Source organism: Buceros rhinoceros, unplaced genomic scaffold (genome assembly GCF_000710305.1).
Source record: "Buceros rhinoceros silvestris isolate BGI_N320 unplaced genomic scaffold, ASM71030v1 scaffold22506, whole genome shotgun sequence".
Taxonomy (NCBI): domain Eukaryota; kingdom Metazoa; phylum Chordata; class Aves; order Bucerotiformes; family Bucerotidae; genus Buceros; species Buceros rhinoceros.
The window spans coordinates 16,375-36,305 of NW_010416089.1; the positions used below are offsets into that span (position 1 = coordinate 16,375).

The 19,931-nt window shown below is 44.6% G+C and overlaps 1 protein-coding gene across 1 annotated transcript in view; it reads right to left on the minus strand.

The window, feature by feature from the left end:
- Positions 1 to 8,099: 8,099 nt before the first annotated feature.
- The window catches only part of GTF2H1 (general transcription factor IIH, polypeptide 1, 62kDa), a 16,399-nt gene continuing 4,567 nt past the window's right edge, over positions 8,100 to 19,931 (minus strand). Inside the window, exons 4-14 of the mRNA XM_010137684.1 lie at positions 18,905 to 18,998; positions 18,130 to 18,279; positions 17,476 to 17,555; positions 16,071 to 16,201; positions 14,848 to 14,935; positions 13,494 to 13,582; positions 12,516 to 12,633; positions 11,491 to 11,581; positions 9,842 to 9,957; positions 9,115 to 9,207; positions 8,100 to 8,518 (exon numbers count right to left, since the gene is read on the minus strand). Coding sequence (XP_010135986.1) covers positions 8,432 to 8,518; positions 9,115 to 9,207; positions 9,842 to 9,957; positions 11,491 to 11,581; positions 12,516 to 12,633; positions 13,494 to 13,582; positions 14,848 to 14,935; positions 16,071 to 16,201; positions 17,476 to 17,555; positions 18,130 to 18,279; positions 18,905 to 18,998 — 1,137 coding nt within the window. The 3' untranslated portion in view covers positions 8,100 to 8,431. The remainder of the gene's footprint in view (positions 8,519 to 9,114; positions 9,208 to 9,841; positions 9,958 to 11,490; positions 11,582 to 12,515; positions 12,634 to 13,493; positions 13,583 to 14,847; positions 14,936 to 16,070; positions 16,202 to 17,475; positions 17,556 to 18,129; positions 18,280 to 18,904; positions 18,999 to 19,931) is intronic.

Consider the following 19,931-nt stretch of genomic DNA (forward strand, 5'->3'; position numbering starts at 1 on the left):
CCTCACCCCTTGCTGGCAGGGACCTGTTTGTGGCTGCCCGATGCAGGCTGCAGCCTGTGTCTTTAGGAAAGCACCAAGCCTCCAAAGCTGGCCTTTGCCAGAGCCAAATCCAAACCGCTAACAGGCTGCCAAAGGGGCTGGTATGTGCTGCAGCGTCTCGCAGCCTGTGTGTGCTGCAGATGCCCCAGGAGCGGGGGCTACGCACAGCAGTGCCTGTGCCGCAGAGCTCGGGCTGCAGCCTGTGGTGCCTGCGGAGATGCTGGCAGGGGACTGCGTGCTGGGCCAGTGTCGCTTGCTCTTCCTGCTTGCGTGCCTGCTTCCCTGGGGAACACGCTATTTCTGAATGTAGGGCAGTGCTTCATAAGCCTGTGTCATCCTTCGCTTGGGTACAACAAACAGCCGCAGGGCAGTGGGGCCTGGTTTTGCACTCGGATGGCATGGTGTACCCAAAGCATTCCAGGATTCTGTGTGGTAAACTTCCCCAGCAGTAGCTCTGCACAGAGAGAGGGTTCTTTGTCTGATCTAAAAGTGTAGTCAAGCAGAAACCAAGCCCCATGGAGACCGAACCGTGCTTTTAAGTCACCTCCATATCCATCCCAGGTAGCAGAAAAACTAGCTGTCTCTGCTGTGTCTCCTCCTAGGCTTTGTACCTCGAGACAAAGAACCCAAGGTACTGAGTCTGAGGGTTGGCAATGCTTTGTCCCAGCTCTTATCCAGCTTGGGCACGACAGGGAGCTCTCAGGGAGAGGTCCTGTGCAAGGCTGTGTGGGAAGGTGGCCTCGGAAACCAGGCTGCCAGCACTTAAGAGGGTGAGGGATCATCACGGCTGGGCTCTGCCAACCATACTGCCAAGGCACTTTCCTGCTGCGGGGTTTCGCCAGGGCTGGTAGCCCTGAGGCCATGCTCCCATCCCAGTCCCACAGAAGGCAATTGCTACTGCAGGAAGGATGGGGGAGCAGAGAGGTGACAGAGCAGCTATTTCCCATTGTCTGCTGGTAGAGCAGAGTAAGAACTAGATGACTGTCACAGTACTTATCCACGCAGAGCCTGGGAATCACCAGCACCAGTGAATTTGGAGCTGGTAAGGGAATGGATGCTGTCTGGGGTGATTTGCTTGTTTTCTGTCACCCACATGCTGGGATATGAATGGTGCTTAGATGCAAGTCAGCCTGTTGGTGGTGTGGCTTGGTGTGTCTGGGGAGTGAGGTTCAACCCTGCTGTCAGTGGAGTCTCTCCTCATGAGAGAGATCATCACCAGGCACTGCCTGACTGCTTTGCAGCTGGGAGCGCCTCGGGCTGGCTGTGACCTCGCATCATGCCCCATTCTGGAACGAAAGGGACGTTGTCTGTCTTCTGTGATGTAAGGCCTAGAAGTTGGGACTAATAATTGGGAATGACAGTAAGTGCTTGGGAGGGAGAGCACGGTGAAAGAAGGGATTCCCCCCAGGAAAAATGCTGCCCCTGGCTAGAGACCCCCATTACTTTAGCTGAATAGGGCATCATTTTAGGATCGGATCACAGCTCTGCCAGCTGGTTCTTGTTCTGGTTAGTCACGCAAGCGTGTTGGTGTTTACTCAGCCAAAAAAGTAGTGGCTTTGACCTGAGAATGGTTACCACAAAATCTAGTAGGAGCTCCTGTGTTCGTCTTTGGACTGTTGTACACGTTTGCTTTCGTGAAGATAAGCTGAGGAACTGTGCCCAAGGGAGTGGCAAGCCATGAAGAAAGACTGTTTCCTTTTGGCAGCACCCAGGATCTGCGGCTCAGGCTGAGGTCCCAGAAGCAGCACTCCACTATCTGCCATAAAATAACACATCCCAGTTTGGGAGCTAGTGACGGAATTTGACATGGGGAAGGTGGCATTTTGGTGAACTGGAGTTAGCCAGAGGGCTGGAGATGAGAATACCTCATCTCTTGAGTTTTCGATAGCTCACAGTGTGCTTTTGATGACTATAAAATTCTAAATTACAGCAGAACCCCTACCGGGAGTGCATTTGGAGTCTGACTGAGCTCTTTCTCTCATGTCCCTTTTTTGGGGGGACTGCTTTTTCTCCATAGCTGTCCCCTTGCTGTCCACACAGAACAGTGCCATGCTCAGCCATCAGCAGGTGAAACCTGGAGATCCCCTCTGTTAGACAGAAGAGGTGCTGGTGAGACAGACAAGCCTTGGAGTCCGAGTGAGCTCATTCCTTACGGTGGTCTTTATCAGCCACTCTTTTTAAAAGGTTTGGTAGTTGGCCTTTACTGTCACTCCTTAAATTACTAGTGACATCTCTCTCATCTTAATTCCACCCTTTTCAACCAGCGGGCCGGCTCCTTGTATTCCAGTTGCAATACCCGGTGTGTTTGGTACCATGCTCACCTTAACAGTGCCAACACCACGCTCCTGAAATTCTGGTTGTTTGGAATCATGGCATGGTGTGCACCAGCCAGGTTTTATGGAGCAGTTTGGTTGCCTGAAGGGTTAGGAAGGCAGAAAGCCTTTGAGTGTAATTTCCGGAGCTCAGCAGGGCTTCAGGGCAAAAGGGAGCATTCTGCTTTTGGTGACATAACATCTCCGTGCAGAGCTTGTTGAGGACATGGTGCCCATGCTGCTCTGCTGTAAAGCCCGTTTCACAGTGACTTGCTTTGCGTGGCCCGTTCTTGCGAAACAGGACGCTTGGGGCTTCCCAGCTGGGCTATCTGCTGTCTGGTTCCAGCCCTGTGACCTCTGCCCCTGCAGAGTGCACACCCAGCAAAACCAACCGGCCTGCTGCCAGCGTCCTTCCCTGTCCCTTGGTGCTGCTGTGCCACTTGGTGATCAGCTCGCGGCTGGAAGGGGAGGGGAGCGCGGTGCCTGCGCAGGTAGCAGGCAGGGGAGCGCGGTGCCCGGGCTCAGGGGTTGTCAATAAGCACATGGCTTTACGACCTGGTGCTTATTTCCTTAACATACTATCAGCAGAAGCAGGGCAAAGGTGGAAACGGGGGAGTGCTCACAGGGAAGTGGCTACCGTGGGGCTGTTGCATGTGAGTTGTCAGCTCTGATCATGAGACACGCCGTACGTCAAATAAAGTTATCGATGCTCTTTTATCTGGACCAGCCTCTCAGCTGAAGGTCGAGAGGTGGCAGGTTACGTCAAGGAGGAAGTGAACACGCTGCTGTGATTCACGTGAGAGGCTGGAAGTCCCACCTGAGGCCAGCCCTCCTTGAGCAGTACCTGGAAAGAGGCTGCTCCTGCCCCAGAAAGTCTGGTCATCTCTGGCCAGTTCCCAAAGTGGTTGGGTCTGGTCTTTTTAACGGGAGCTTAAGCTGGGGTCCACTCAAATCCCCCCCTCTTTTCTCTGCAGCTTGCAGAGAACCCTGCTGGGATGATGCACACTAGTAGTGGTAGGGTAGAAAAGGGAGGGTATGGGTGTTGCCAAGAGCAGGACCACATTTTCCCTTACAGTTTAGGGGATGAAATGCACAGCTGTGGGTGCACGTAGACTGTGTTGGCAGCTGAGTCACAGTGCAGTTATGCAGAAGGGATCTGAGATTCCCAAGTTCCAAGGTGCTTGGGCACGGTGTCGAAGTGTGGAGAAGATCGCGTTGTGCCAGAGAGATGGTGGGCAGTCGTGGGGTGAGCGCAAAGGGCAGGAGCTCGCTCAAGGAGGGTGAGGCAGGGAAGTGGAGGGTGTCAGCAGTGCTTGAAGATGCTTCTGCTGGGTGCAGTAATCGTAATAAGGTGAAGGTTTGTCATGCTGTGCCTGTGAATGAACTTGGACTGGAAGGGGATAGAGTGGGGCTGTACGGATACTGATGCTCTAGAGAACAAAACTGTGTCATGGTTCAGCTGGTGTTCGGAGCGGGGCACAACTGCCTTTCCAAGCCTCAGCTTTGTGGGCGCTGTGGGTGAGGTTACAAAGCAACCTCACTTAAGGTGGTCTTAGCAGTCAGGGAGGACATGGTCTGGGTAAGTCCTGGACATTTCTTTCCTTGGGATGTGCTGACACCTGAACAACTGGCGTAGTTTGGCTTGATCAGGATGCATGGTGTCTGGACTTTTGTGGGGGTAGGAAGAACAGAGGGTGTCAGATTTTGGAGCAGATGTTCACTGTGTGGGAAACAAAGCAGCTGAGGGCACATGAGCTGGGAAGATGCCAGCAAAGAGCCCCAGCCTCAGCTGCATTCCTGTCTTTCAGGTCACTGTTGTGGCACTCCGCCACCGGCTGTGACCCAAAAGCTGCCTGGAGGGCAGAGTAAAGGTGAACTGGCACTGGTGGCCTGGCAGGAAGCAGGGGTGCAAACCTCCGATCTCCCTCTGAGATCGAGCTGGGGCTGCCCGTGGGGTGCGGGCTGACCAGGGGCTGAATGCACAGGCAGGCATTGTGCCCTCTGGCCAAATTGCTCCTGCAGTCGGATCAACGGCTCTGGCTGCACCTCACCCCTTTGGCCTCGTCTCTTCAGCAGACAGCCCCAAAAAGCCCTGCTATGTCATCGCGGAGAGCTGCGTTACAGACGGGACTCGGTTATCTTTTGGGGAAATATTGTGTTCAGAGGTAGCCGAGGAGAAATGTTGTGTCCTGAAAAAGATCTGGGAGCTTGGGTTAGGTAACGTAACAGGCTTTAAACTCAACTGCAGAAGCACATCTGCTGTTTAGTTATCAGCATTTATGGAGGACCAGTGTTACATCACCAGTGATGTCTGATCACTATTCAAACCAGAACCTTCTGTGTTCTGTTTGGATTGAGCCCCAGCTCTTGCTGTAAGGTCTAAGGGAGAGCCTGAATACAGATTCAGAGTATTGTAGCTCACGCTGAAACTGTGGTGCGATAGAAAAGCTCCAAAGCCTCTTCATGTACTGCCTGCAGACAGCAGGGAGGCTTGCGTAGGCCATTCTCTTGAGAAAGGGAAACGGGATGGAAAATGGAAAACTGGATCTTAAGCTTTCTGACTGTCACCTCCCATGTTTACACAGGGGACTTTCTGGATAAAGCAGCTGTTGGACAAGAGTTCTGGCAAGGAAATTAAGCGTTCCAGTTGTTAACGACACCTCATGATAGGAGGTGCAAGGATTAGTTACAGAATAAATACAGGAAAAATAGCTGTAGTTGTAAAAAAGCACCTTAAAGAGGTGGTGGGGAGAGTCACTCATCTGGGACAGCACAGGGTCGTGGCCAGTGCTTCATCACATTAGGAGGCCGAAGATCGTAATCTAGAGAGCTGTTCTGTGAGTGCGCAAGAAACTGCTTGTAGGAATGGCCCCAGTGGAAAGATGTTGCTTCTTGTCCTCAACTAGGGTAGAGCTTTTGAAGAGAAATCGCGCAGACTTCTTTGTAGTGCATCTAAGTATTTTCATCTGCTGAATTTCTCATGCTACAAATAAGCTGAGCCAGACTTGTATCAGTATCTGCTTAAAGTTACCCTCTCTCCATTGCCAGCAACACTTAAGATTTGACTGGCTGACAAAGCTGCCTGTGCAGCTCTCCTGAACCAACAGCTGCTGCATCAGGATGTGGAACGAGCAGAGGATTAATCCCCAGAGACTTAAACTGGCTTTTATATGATCAGGAACAGAGGGACAGTGGTGCTAGTAATGGTGTAGACTCCTCGTGTGGCAGAAAAAGTTGTCAACCCCTAAAAATGAAATAATTTGACAGTAACTGTATTGTAACCCTTTTGCTCCTGACTTCTTCTAGCAGTGTGAAGGGAGAGCTGAGCTGGTGCTGTACACAACTCAGTTTAGACCTGAACGGAGCCTATTTGGGATTTAATTGAACAGCAGAAAACACAGCCTAAGCATTAGAGAAGACTTGACTTTAGAATTCAGTAGGGTTTATTCTACAAATCTTAGATCAATGCCAATGATACAAGTTTTATGAATTCTCATTAAAAATACAAGTCAGTATAAAGATTCCAATAGTAATATAATGAATGATGATTCAGTTTCAAAACTTAAGGAATGAGTCTGGGTTTTGGACCATGCTACAGAAAAGGGGAACACAATGTAGAAGAAAGAATATTTAGTTTACCTCCCTTATTTTGGGAGGGGCCTGTGCCTTATTGCCACAATACCTGAAAAAGCAATTTGAAGTGCATAGCAGCCTTGCCCGTACAGTCTCTAGGCAAAACTGTTGGATTTAGTATCACAGTCCTCTTCCCCCCAGTTCTGTTAATTAAGGTACTTTTTGATAGCCTGATAGCACTATAATAACTTAAAGCTATTGCAAAACCATCCCCCATAATGATTATAATTCTTTGAACTGTAAAATGCTCTTGTGATGCACTGAAACCTTCCCACCATTTTGCCCAGTCTTTCCAGGAACACTAAACACTGATTAAAATCAAAGGCAAGTTAGTTCCATGCTCAAAACCCTCCTGTCATTTTTTTTTAAATGAAGTCTCAGTGCAGTCTAATACTCAAACGTGTTGTTCATAGCTTCAGGCACAATTAGAATATAAACCAGACATATCTCCTTGAAGCTGCCTCTCTGATATGACGAAAGGTGTTAGAGCTTTCTCTAAACAGCTGAAATTTGGTCACAGAATTGCTAGATCGAACACTTTGGAGCGGGGGAGAACAAAAGTACCCTTTCTTTCTGGGAGCTGCCTGCACTTACAACAGGGTTAGGCTTAACAAAGCCATACCCTAAGCCTAAGTTTTAGAGGAACAGTTTATTTATCACAGGAGGTAACTCTTGACAAGATGTGCACCTCATCCCCCAAATGCTGTACGTACATCTGTTTATTCCTAGTGACATTTTCACCCTGTCAGAAATAACGGGCGTCCCTCTGGTTGAGCCCAGTCATTTCTTGCAGCAGAACCACATTAACATCACAGAGCGGGTATCATGCATCTATCTGCAACAGAAGCAGACAGGGAAACTAGGCTTAACAATAGGCATACGCTTCCAAACAGAATTTGGTGCAGACAGTGACACTTAACTGAAACTCAGCTTTACCAAAATATCAGTGTAATACAAAAATCCAAAAACACTGGGTAAAAAGAAGCTGCTGACTTCCACGCGCCAGTTAAAGAAAACCCCTCTTGCATAAACGAAGCAGCAGCACAGAACAAGCACAGACTTGGCTATACAAATCCATCCCTTCTTCTGTAGGAATTTGCAAGAATTATCCACCCAACATCGTACTCTTGTGTTCTAGCATCGTACCAGCGGTGGCAGAATCTAGCATTAAGCCATCATGCAGGCGAACCGGAACTTCTTCTGCCATCCTGAACACTGCCGTGCTTGCTTCCAGTCCACACTGCCACTCTGATTTGTCTCTGGAGTAAATGCATCTGACCCTCTAACAGTCACGTTTAGTCAGAAGTAGAAAAAAGTTCAGTAGCCCACACTGGGCTTTAGTACAGTCATGATGACAACAAAATACGAGGATGTCATTAAACTGCATATATTATAGAAAACAGGTTTACTTTGCATTTAAGTCACATTTCATACAAGACAAGTTAGTCTGAAACTGTGAACTTGTTCTATTTGGATCAAAGTATGGCACAGATTCCCAGTATCTGTGGACATTGTGTAAATAACACATTTTTCTCTTTGAAATGATTATCAATTCGCCAAAAATAGTGTAACAGTCAAAAGGGAAGAGAGAAGGGAAACAGATTTAAGAGAAGAAATTAAAAAAGGCTAAGAATTGAAAATAAATGACTTTTGTAAGAAACTTTATTTAACTTCATTATTAAAAATTGCATTCTCTCCTCAGAACAAATGCCACCATAAAAAAAAAAAAATTGCAGTAGCGCACACTTGCCCTCAAAGGAAAACATGCAAAACTGATGGCCGAAAAAATTCTGCATAAAAATCCAAGACTTCAGGCAAATATTTGCCCCCATGTGCCTTTAGGGACCCCAGACTATAAACACCTTTCAGTGCAATGCCTCTTGCTTCCAATTGGTGGGGAAACATAGGGCAGAAGCTTGTCTTCAGACAGCTCCACTCTCCTAGATGTTTGAAGCGAAACCAGTCTTGGCTGTATTTTAAAATATCACTGTTAAACCGTTGCAGAAAGTACAAACAGAATTCAAGAAAACGTCAGAATCCAGTGGAGAAAAACTTTTGAGTTCTACCCTGTGCCATACACTTCTTAAAAAAAAAAAATTAGACAGAAAACCAGAATTTATTAATACACCCTCTTTAAATTTTTTATTTCTGAAAGCAGCTCTTTATGCAAATCAAAAGCAGTTCCTGAGTAACTGCAGTAAACAGTGTCTTTTAAATATTTTTGCGCCTCAGCTCTTCTGTTTTGGTTCTCCCTTGTTTTTCTCCCTAGTTTTCAAGTTTAACCTCAGTTTTTTTTTTTTCAAAAATGTGCAAGTTCAGTTAGCATTGTTTCCAGAAGTCCCCAGCTTGCAGGTCTTCCTGCAACAACTATAGGATCTGCACATGTGCTAGGCTGTACTCCTACACCTATTGCAGATTTTGCTCTCAAACCTGTACAGCATGCATCTTCACGTCTTCTTCAGCATACGCCGGGACTGCCACGTATGGAACTTATTGTAGGCTGTCTGCAGCATCTCTTCTATATGACTTACCAACTGAAACATTAAGAGGGAAAAATTATGTCCCAGCCACTGGAAAACAGATCCCCTCCCCTCCCTTTGATCAGATACTCAGTTGGATTCTGCCTCTCCCTCACGAAGAGTAATCTCGCTAGATCCGAAGAGGTGTGGCAGGGAGAGAGAAAGGGCCTTGTGGCTCTACTGCACCGCAGCGGTAGAGGGAGCAGTTCAGAGAGCTCCCAGGCTGAGCAGGTCACACACAGGGAAGTGACATTTGACTGTCTGTTCCGGTATTTAGTCTGTGAGCACTTCAAGTCTGACATGGTGGGAGACAGTTTTGAAGTTCTACTTCATGGTGGAAGTGAAAAATGAAGCACAACTTCCCCTTTTTGTTGCCTCGCTTGGGTAATGTCAAATTACAGTTCTCGACAGTTTCTGGTATTACTCAGCAAGTTGTACAGAGAGAGGGACAGAAGACATGCTTAACTGGGTACCCGAACTCCCTCTGCCCCTTTCCTAGTTAACAAAAAACTTCAGATGCTCTCGGACCAGAAGTAACAAAGCTACCATTGATAATCACAATTCAGATTATTAATATGACCCCATGTAATTAAAGAGTACTTTCCCCTTACACTTGTGCTTAAATACTGTCTCCGAATCTTTTCTTGGAATGGGCAGAGCTTTGTAACCTGAAATCTTTCCAAGTTGCTCTTCATTTTCACAACCTGAGAGACAGACAGAAATCAGTATTATAAATCACGGAAGTTCAGTGTTGCAATCAGAGAAGTTTCGCTTCCTTTAACAAACTGTTCTCCAATATACCACCTGGTAACTAATTCTGGGGATTACTTTATGTATAGCCTGAGGAAGAAGAGTTACTATAGTATCAGTCTAACAGTTCCTGAGGGTGTGTTTATTTGTGAGGCAAGCGCTCAAAGCGCAGTGTGCCACTGGGATCATTGTTACTTTGTCAGTAAATACTACAGATGAGGTATTCAAAACCCATCTTTTTTTGCTTCAGGCAAAGACTGTACTGTGGATTTTCATGCCAGATTTTGCAGCAGAAAATCCAGCATATCTGAATGCAAGTATTTATCTTGGCAATCCATGCGCGGTCAACAGAAAGAATAGCAACAGAAAAATAGTTATGATCGTACACCTGGTTGTAGACAGACCCCTCTTCTTGAAGGTAACTGTTCTAAAAAGCAGTGTGTGTTTGGAAGCTACGAGAGAGTGATCTTTGCAGTGGATGGAATAGTAACTAACCATCACTGTGGAAATTTTTTTTTTTTCTTAAGAGTTGGGGAATGACAGACATTCTAAACCATGATCTGGCCACACTAGGAAGCTCCACCTTACCTTTTCTTCCAGGAATGGCGTGTTGACAGGAAAGCAGGACCAGAAGTGTCGTAGCAGTTCCCCTACTGCTACGTACAAATGTTTTAGTTCAGACTGAATGTCATTTGGCACCATCTCTGCAACAGGAAAGGGATTTTGTTGCATCACTCAAAACTGTCACATGAAAAGTGACAAGGTAAGGCTAGTGAAGGAGTTCAGCAATACACCTTCCTCCTAGAATCACAGAAGAGTTGGCTGCGAGGGAACGCTGAGGTGCCTCCCACCTGAAGTAGGGCCATCGGCAGTATTAGATCAGGTCAGCCACAACTTACGGCTACACTTAAAAACTTGTATATTACATAGGGAGAGCTATGCCAGGTCAAACAGGCACCAAACTTAATCCAGGATTAGCAGTACAGTGGTACTGTTCTAACGGTACGGCAGTGCTGCTTCTGGGGCCAGTGCCTTGTCCTCTTCACAGCACAGCGCCATGCAGCGCAGTGGATTCTGCCAGCTTTCCCCCCCTCTCTACGCTGGCAATGCAGATACAGTCACAGCATGTGGAAGATGAAAAATCCAGGCAGGAAAAAGGCACCACATCCCAGATACTCTCAAAGAAGAAAGGGCAACAGGGTTTGAGAATGGGGAAGGAACCACAATCATTAAAAACCAGACACAAGCAGTCACTGAGGATGACGGAAGCACAGCGAACTGAACAGCAAATACCAAACTCCAGGATGAAGCTGTTTAAACAAAAAAAAAAAACCCCAAAACCCAAACCAGAAGTGGCAGTCAGGCTCAAAAAAGTGTAGCACAGCACCCAGTATGGGGTGGGTAAGAAAGCCTTGCTACTGCTTGTCGACTCTCTTCTTTCCATGCCACAAAGAACTCACGCTGCTTTCTCAGCTGTCTGAATTAGTTCCTGGTGCTCTTCAGCCTAAGTACCCCAAGTTAAACTGGAACACTGTTATAAACCCTGCCTTGTGAGAACAGGGATTCATTTGCTATGAGACTAGAGAATGGAGCTCAAACTGGCAGGCCAAGTTAAACTGGAACACTGTTATAAACCCTGCCTTGTGAGAACAGGGATTCATTTGCTATGAGACTAGAGAATTGAGCTCAAACTGGCAGGAATGCGACAACAGAGAAAGGGGTGGTTGAACGGACACGTGAGAAGGAGGGCTTGTCCATTTCTCCCTTGCAGCCTACAAGAAAGCTGTGCTTATTTCACAGCAAGCTGTGCATCTTAAATGCTAGCTGCAAAAAACCTAGTTCCAGACAATTATCTAGACCTCGCCTCCTCAGAGCTTTCCCAGAGAATGCCTTTGTTTTCTAAAATCCAGGGGAAAAAGAATCAGCTGAGAGAAATGCTGAACAAGCAAACCCCATTATCTGTAAGAGGACTTAGTATCAAGTGCATCCTTCATCACTTGCACTGTAAAACTTTTTCTCGTGCACTTGCCTCAGCAGTGGTGTAGCCAGTTCCACCCACGGTGTGGCTGGGTTGTTGCTTTGCTTTTGTTGCTGTAACACAGTATTACTCCAGCTACATGTTTGATAATCCCCTTTATCACTGTAATATATTCTAAGAGGGAGATGAAAGAGCAAGCCAGGTACTGCTGTGTAATGGAGTAAGGTACAATAAAGTATTAGACATCCTAAATCCTTACGGTTTATGGCTTGCTGTGTTCCACCCTGCATAAGTGCTCCTCCAGGTGACAGGACTGCAATAGTGCTAGTAGCATCACTACTTGAAAGAACCTGAAGGGAGAGAGGAAACAAGTATTTCAGATCACTTTTTCCACCAAAGCCTTTGAAAAGTAAGTTGTTTTTGAACTCCCACGGCAAAGACGCAGTCGAGCAGATACAATGGAAGTCCAGATGAAGAGTCTGCTCCTCCCCAGAATTAGACACAGCGCCTTCAAGCGCTGTAGATCGTTTTCAGTGAAAGCTCTCCAATTAATTGCAAACCAACCTTTTCTTTACGTAGCACATGAACTGGCTGTGCAGCTGCTTTGAGACGAGGCAGAGGATTACTATACAGAAATGTGACACGCTGACAGTAGCGGCTGGGTTTTCTTAGGGCAAAACTAAGGGGTGCAGCTGCTTTGAGACGAGGCAGAGGATTACTATACAGAAATGTGACACGCTGACAGTAGCGGCTGCTTTACTTAGGGCCAAATCTAGGTGTACTAACAGAGGATGTTCCGATGCGGGCTGGGGAGCTGGGCTATGCTGCCCTCCAGTTGCCAGGACAGATCTTCTGCACAGCCCACTGCAAGATCTACATCCCGCCCAGGTGCGTTTAGGAGCAGAGACCCATTCAGTTTTGAACCTGCTTTCTGTGACTTCCTAAGACCATTACATCCTAAATTTCGGGGGGCAGGATCAGTATGTTGCGTAACCGTCCTGCTTTACTACCTTGAACCTTTACCATTTCCTCAGAAGAACACGGTAACAGTGACTATAACCCTGATACCAGCAATAACTCAGTTTCCTATTATTAGGTTTTAAACACAATAGCTCAAAAGATGTTGTCCAAAGTTGTAAAATAAATCAAATAACATAAAACTATTTGAGGTAATTAAGTTTACTCTGAAAAATTAAAATTCTAGTAGACATGAGACACAAAATTATATAGAAAGCAAGACATTAATCAAGAAGGAATTTTTTTTGTTTGAGTATTCTTCCATACCTGAGTTAGTTTGGGTACATATGCTTCCATTTCTTGCCTAATACTATTAAAAGAACTAATTATATCCTGACTGGTTGCATATTGCTGTGATTGAATTGGAGTTGGACCATGATAATACCTGTGAGGTGAGAAAAGGGAAGAGAAAAGTGTATTAATAGGAGTGTTGGTAAAACAGAGGCCAAACTCAGTGGACGCTTCTTCAAATATTACCAATTTTAGACACTTTGCAAGCGTTGATGCTCTCTAAATCTTACTGACAAAGTAAAATACGCTGCCGCACTGGGAAGAGGTTGAGTTAGGGGTGGTACGGCAGCAAGATAAGGTAAGAGAAGAGCTGCTGATGACAGATCTGTGGGTATCAAAGCTGTTTGTGCCACCTAGCTCTGGGAATATCCTTAGAACAGAGGAATTCACACCATGAATGACTGAAACTAAGCTGAACGAAGTTAGGTGCACCCCTGGAACTGTTCTTTTGTGGTATCACTCCGTTTTTGAAGTTACATCTATGGTTCTCGATCTCAAAAGTCTAGAAAACAAGAGGACTATTACTAGAAAAATATTAGACCAGAGAGCAGCCCAGACTACCCTGATTGCACTTATTTTTGGCCTGGGAGTGGATTTTCCTTGGAATCGTATATAGTTTCACATATAACACAGGCAGCTTTCTACAGTAAGCTGCAACAGAGTGCTGAACTGTGAATACAGGTCTGTTAGACTTCCACAGAAATTACATGCCAAAGCCCTTCAAGCAGGCTTACAGAGGCTTGCTGAAAAGCAAGATGAAATAAAAGTAAAAATTTAAATGGCAGTTACTGGGAAGCTGGTTTATGCAGGAGTTCATATTAGGTTTATAAACTTAGCCTGAACACCCTTGAGTGTGGCACAGTAGAGACTAAATCAGCTGATTCTGCACAGGCTGTGATGAGATACCCACCAGATTGCACATGCTGAACTAGCTGTGCCTATTTGGTAACTTACCTATCAGACTTCTTTAAGTTTAGTGCAATAGTTTTAACGGTATTATTCTTTGCTAAGTCTTCATATTCAATGGACTCCTGCAGTTTCACCTAAAATAAGCCAAATAATTATACAATTACCAATGAGGACCCAGTTCAGTGCATCTAGTGCTTTTTCCACTTGACCAAGTTTGAGCAGAAGGGTGACTACAACCTTAAAGAAAAGGAAAATGTGGAATGGTTTGTGTGTGCCCAATAGTGTTGACAGTGTGCAGTTTGGAGGACTGGGCACTACTGCCTTTTCTGCAGATTCTAATCCAAACTTGCATTCTCTGCCACTTCCAGAAAGTGTCCGGCTATACACAGATCATTTGCTGCACTCTCTATTTATGTCCACCCATCTCCAGACTAGCAGAAATAGTGATGGTTTAGTGGCTGGTGTACAGGAGTGTAAGACTAAGACCGTAATAACTACCCAAGCAATTTGGTGACAGTAGAGCTAGGGCAGTAGCGGTGAGAGGTAACTGCACAGTGATACCAGACTTTGTACAATGAGAAAACTAGTTCTGAAGTCTCCTAACCTCATGCTACTCTTTCACTCCTCTTCATCACATTTATTGTAGTCCTGGTATATCATTTTCTCCCCAGTAAATTTGCAGCTTTCGAGGGTCAAGGCTGTTGACTGCTCAACAGTTAACAACACATGTACTCTACAACCTTTTCCCACAATATCCACAGGTTTGGAGTCCCCCGGCATTGTCCACTTAGGCTGTCAACTCTAGCAAGAGTATTCGATTCTGTTTTGCAGCAGTTGCAGTACTCTCTTCCACTTTGCGAGCTGCTACCGGCTGTTGCCCTGGATTTTGGTGTACCAGGCATGACTATGCTTTCAGTTTAACCTCAGCTCAGCTGCTGACCATAAGGTGAAGGCTGCCATGTGCCAGTTTAATCATCCCCTCTACAAACTGTACTCTTAATAGTGTGCTTGAACACCAATACCCCTCTCAGATGGATGTTCTCTAGAAGTCTTCAGGCATTTGGAGAAAAAAAAAAGAAGGGCAGGGGGGCAAAAATAGAACTGCACTGGATGGAAAGAACCAGATTTCTGGGAAAATCAGAAAAATGTTGGAATTTTTAAATTTTCATTGGGCACTGCTGAAGAGAGAAACAAAGCAATACTTCAAGGTGTAGTTTATTTGTGTTTGCTAACAGACGTACGAAGGTTCTTACAGGACCTCAGGTTCTTATTCTATGTACTTCTAAGCAAAGCTAAGTAAGTATCACTTTAGATGCACCACAAAACAAGTAAGGAACCTTCAGCAATCTTTTGAGCTTCCAGTTCCATTCAATTAGAATTGCATCAGCTAACTTTATACCTTTTTCATTGGTGGCTGAAAGAAATCTGAATCCCTGGAGTTTCCATCCGTACTGCTGGTCTCACTGTAATGGTCATTTTGTGCTTCTCTTAAAATAGAGAAACAGCATTAAGAAGAATTCACCTCACAGGAAACTTAAGATACAAGCTAGAGACAAAGTAAATACATCTGTTTCAAAAATTTTTATATGCATGTTCACATACTGTATGTCAACTCTTTTCCCCTTCTGTCTTTATTTCTAGCAGTTGATCTAGATAGAAGGAACCAACTCCTCAAATAACCCTGTTTGTCAAGGGGGAAATTCAGCAGCAGGGGAGGGTCTTCTCCCTCTCTTCAGAAATAGTAACATGCCAACAACGCAAGTGGGACACAGCAGAAGTCATGACTAAATTAGGAACACTCTGCAAACACACTTCTGCCGACCAGATATTAGCAGAGCTATGGGTGCCCCGGGACAGGACTGTTTCAGAATGAGAGCTATTGTTTTGTCTCTTTCTGAACTGAGAAACAGAAACACACATTACCCAGGCGAGATTATTAAGGTTCAGTCTGTGCAACACAGAACAACGTAAGGGAACAGAGTTACACAGAGCACTTAATGGAGATGTCTCACAATCAGGTCTGTAGGATTTGGATAGAGGAGTCATCCTTTGGTGACTGTCTATAAACCAGACTTCACATCAAACCCATCACGCCTCTTTTAAGAAGTTTCATTTGTGAAGTTCCCTGTAAATATATATAACCACCTGATACATTTGGTTTTGGTAAAGGTACTGCACTGGAGGAATCCTTCCTCTGATCCACACGTGCCACACTGTTCTTTTGCTTCCTCACTTACTCATGTCCATCCACCCTACTACAGGAAGCCCCAGCAGACCTGCTGCTGGAGGGCAGGCAAGAGGGACTCCCTGCACCAGGCCTCGCCGCCGCACAGCAAAAAGAACACTACTTCTGCAGCCTTCACTGGGGCTAGAGAACTAAGGCAGAAACATCTTCTCCTTTCTTAATCTGCTTTGTATGATAACTCAGCTAAAAATAGCACCTGTCATCTCAGCTCTGAAGAAGTAAAATGGAACCTGAAGGTATTTTCACTTGTAGAACAAAGTATTTCCTTCATAAAAATGAAAATAAAAGGTTGGATGAGTAATTGAAGATGTATTTTCATTTTGGAAATTCCTTAAGATTTGTTACTAAAGAAGGTTTTACACAGCATTGAAACTTACTGTTTCCTGAGGCCAGCTGCAAGGACCATGGCACTATGATGATTAAAGCGTTTTATAATGGCAGCGTTGCTACTTTCTCTAGCAGATTTTGAGGCATTTGACGTGGAGGCCACAGAAGCAACACCGTAGCCCTATGAAAGAAAACAACATTAGCTACCTCCTGTCCCAAAACCGGAAGGATGGTACTGTCGTTGAGTCAGGAAGCCTGTGTGCCACCTCCTCCGAACTGCTGAGTGACCATCGGCATGCTCTGAAGCAGTATTTTCCTACTTTGCCCCACCGTTACCTTATGTACTTTGAAAAATCTCCATAGGCTATTTTATTCTGCTAACAGCAGTTTAGAGGCGTCTGAGAGAAGAAAAAGATCTTAAACGGACAGTTTTATAAGACCATGATCTAAGTAAAAACAAAACTAGCTTAAAACCAATGTAAGGATTGCCTGTACAAAACAGACCGGCACTGATGACAAGTAAGGGCTAGCACTTGTTGTACTGACCTCTTTTTAACATCTTGTGGGACACCAGCAGCCCCGAGGCTACGTGTTGCCTGTCAGGAGGACAAGATACCCCTAGGAATTCAAAAAACCCCAAGCCTTGATGTTGGCAGTGATCCCCAGTTCCAGATGGCTGAAGGCAACTCACTTTACCCCATATGCAGTTTCATGCTTGCAGTTAACCAGTCTCAGAAGCAAACTAGGGCAGTTTGCATAGCACTTCAAGCACACCTCTCCTTAACGCCCAGTCCAGTTTCAGATTGTTACCTTTGTACAACTCTTACCAAAAAACCCTCCGAAACTTAGAGACACAGCATCCAGCATCATTCTTAATTACAACTCGGAAGTTCAAGTTAAATCAACTGCAGGAAAATGCACCTTTAAGTTATTTCACACTACGGTACACCATTTATAACAATTGTTCTGATTTGTACTTGGAGGCAGGCAATAGGTCACACCACTCATGTTTTTAGCAAAACATGGTATTTAAAGTTCAACAAAGAAAACTGTATAAATATCCTTAAAATTAAGCTTAATCAAACAAATAGCAATGTTTGAAGTGAGAACAGATGCAAAGACTTTTCCTGTTTAGTGCTACTCTTACAGCTTCTAAAAGGCAGGAAGAAACCAGAGAGTCCATTTCTTTAGACAAAAAAGCCACTGAGGCGCAACAGTAATTCTTTAAAAAGGGGAAGTCCTGCTTTTACACCCTACAGGCCAAGGCAGACATCTGGGGCACGCACAGCCCCCTGGGCACAGTCTCTTCCTACACCTTGACTACCCAGCCATGGCTGCAGCCGAGTAAGGGACGTATTTTACAATCGCCATTTGTAGCAGAAGGACCCACTTTCTTCTTAAACGAAACTAAGCGGGTGTGCGGTATTGTTTTTACATTTTTTGCCAGCTACTTACTTCATCTAATGTTTTATCTTCCAAAGCTGTTAAATCTATCAGGGGGTTTTTTACTCCTTGAGATACCATTGTTTTTAACCCTGCATGAAACAAAGAAAAAACAATGAAAAGCTGTATCTAAACAAGAGGAAATAACTCTGGGATTATTAGATTATATTTAACCTTTAAAAGGAGAAGACAAAGGTGCTACAGATGCCCAAGTATCACTGTAACTAAAACTTTCAATCCTTTTCAAGGTTCCATTTAAAATAAGCAATAAACCTGGAAAATGATTGTAAAAAAATCGTCCTACTAATTAGTACAGTTTTTTTCATCACCTTGTACCCATCACTGAATGCTGTTTGGCAAAAAAAAATAAATTGAGGATGCAGTTATATTAGGTATTTTAGTGGGAACTAGGAAACCTTCACTGTGTGTTTCATCTGATTTTCAGCGCTGTTTTGCTGCCCTGTCTCGGGTACAATGGTGACGTATATCTGGTGATGGTTTCTACTTGTGCAGCGTGGGGGATTCCTCATGGAATGCTTGCAGTAGTCAAAATATTTAGTAAGGAATGGTGTCAAGCTTTGCCTTTGTCAACACATCAGGCAGTGTTGTGCTGCCTGATGTAGCTAAGACTGAGGCAGCTACCGCAGGAACAGACAGAAAGCTCACCTTTTTCATCCAGTTTGGCACATTCCGCAAAGAGGTCTTTTGAGCCTGTATTGAGCCTGTCCCGGTGGAAGTAATGAGACTGAAAAAATCGTGTCCAGAATTCCTTCTCAGTCATGTTATGTGGAACATTTTCTGCATATTTCATTTTTACTGTGAACAAAAGCCATAATGATTACAAACTGTTCTGCAAATCTCAGTATGGTATTTTAAGTGAGTTTCTCTGCTTGCTTCCTTTCTAACACCACCTTCCTCCACGCCAATTAAACGTACAGGAATGTAGTAGCTCAGTGTGAGCAGACAGGTGCTCTTTTATGCCCAGCAATGCTAGCTGATGCTTTGAAAAGACATGCGGTCTGGATGCTCTAACTGGAATTGCACAGACTCAAGAAGCCTGGTTTGAGAGTTCTAGCTATTCTCAGAATGATCCAGACTTTTAAAGAGGGGCCAAAATGAACGAGTATCAGTGTTCAATACAGTGCAGGGGAACGATGGATTCCAGATTCTTTTCCTCCAAAGGCGATTTCATGAAAAATAACAATTAATTGAAATGCTGAGTAGGAGAGTATCATGGAAACCAAATACCTAATCACACTTAAAAAAAAGTCAACACAACAAGTTAATGTTTTCATTTAATGAAATCAACTTTTAATTTCAAAAGCATGTTTTAACACGTGCTTCTTCCCACCCCTCAAACAAGGCAGGGAAAATCACCCACAAGACAGTAAAAACCCAAATCTTACATGTGTGTATTTGTTATGTAAAGCAGTACTCTTACCTGCAGGATACGTTCGAAATACGGATTCAATGATATCTGAAGTCAAATTGTACCTCAGACCATTGCAGCCATCTGTCTGAGGCCGAACGTCAGCCTAAGAAAAAGCATACCAGGAGGAAAAAGAGTCATGTCTGAGTGCCTTCTGTAACTGGAGAAGGAAAAAACCTGGCAATCAAATTCTGCTGCAGATAAAATACTTCTTCCTCCAATAATCCATAGCATATTTGATCATAAATAGGTATTTTTTGAATGAGAAATGAAAGAGCATGCATTAATTACTTTGTTACACTTGCCGCTCAAGGGATGATTCAACAAGTCAGACTGTAAGCTTTAGCAGATGAAAAGCAAAGACCGCTCCATCCAACTCTGAGTTGAGTATGTCCTTGTTTCAAAGTAGAGCCAGGCATGTTTACTGTACATGCTTTATCTTTTGTTGTTCGTTCAACAACTCAGCTAATGAATGATCAGTGATGGTAATGAAGTGACAAAAAAGAAGGCTCTTACGCCTTCTTTAACTGATAAATAACACTGAATTTAAAAACTGAGGGTAAGCCTTAGTCAGAACTTGCAAGTTAGATCTCGGTGATCTCTTCGGGAAGCTCTGGAGCAAGCAAGCACTCAGTCCAGTTCTCAGAAACAGGAAGAAGTATGTGATTGCACGTGCTGCTGCCTCTTCTTCCTTTTCCTGTACATCTGAATTCTAGTTTTTGTACCACCTTCTTCCTAGAGAAACGCTCATTCTGAGCAGAGCCAGCTAGTTATTTTATCTTGAACTACAACACACAAATATCTAAAGATTTCTTCTTCAAAATGCAGAGTACACAAACACAACCAGTTATTTTAAGAAAACGTATTTCGAAGGTATGAGGTTTCTTTGGGTTGGTTTTTTTAATGTTAAGGTGCAGGAATAACGGGAGACAGGAAATTAGAGCAATCAAGTTCATTTTGTAACTGATTCAGGTATTTCTAGTGGGGAAAACCCAAGTATTTGTACAGCAGCTAAGTCATAAACCAACTCCCACCTCTT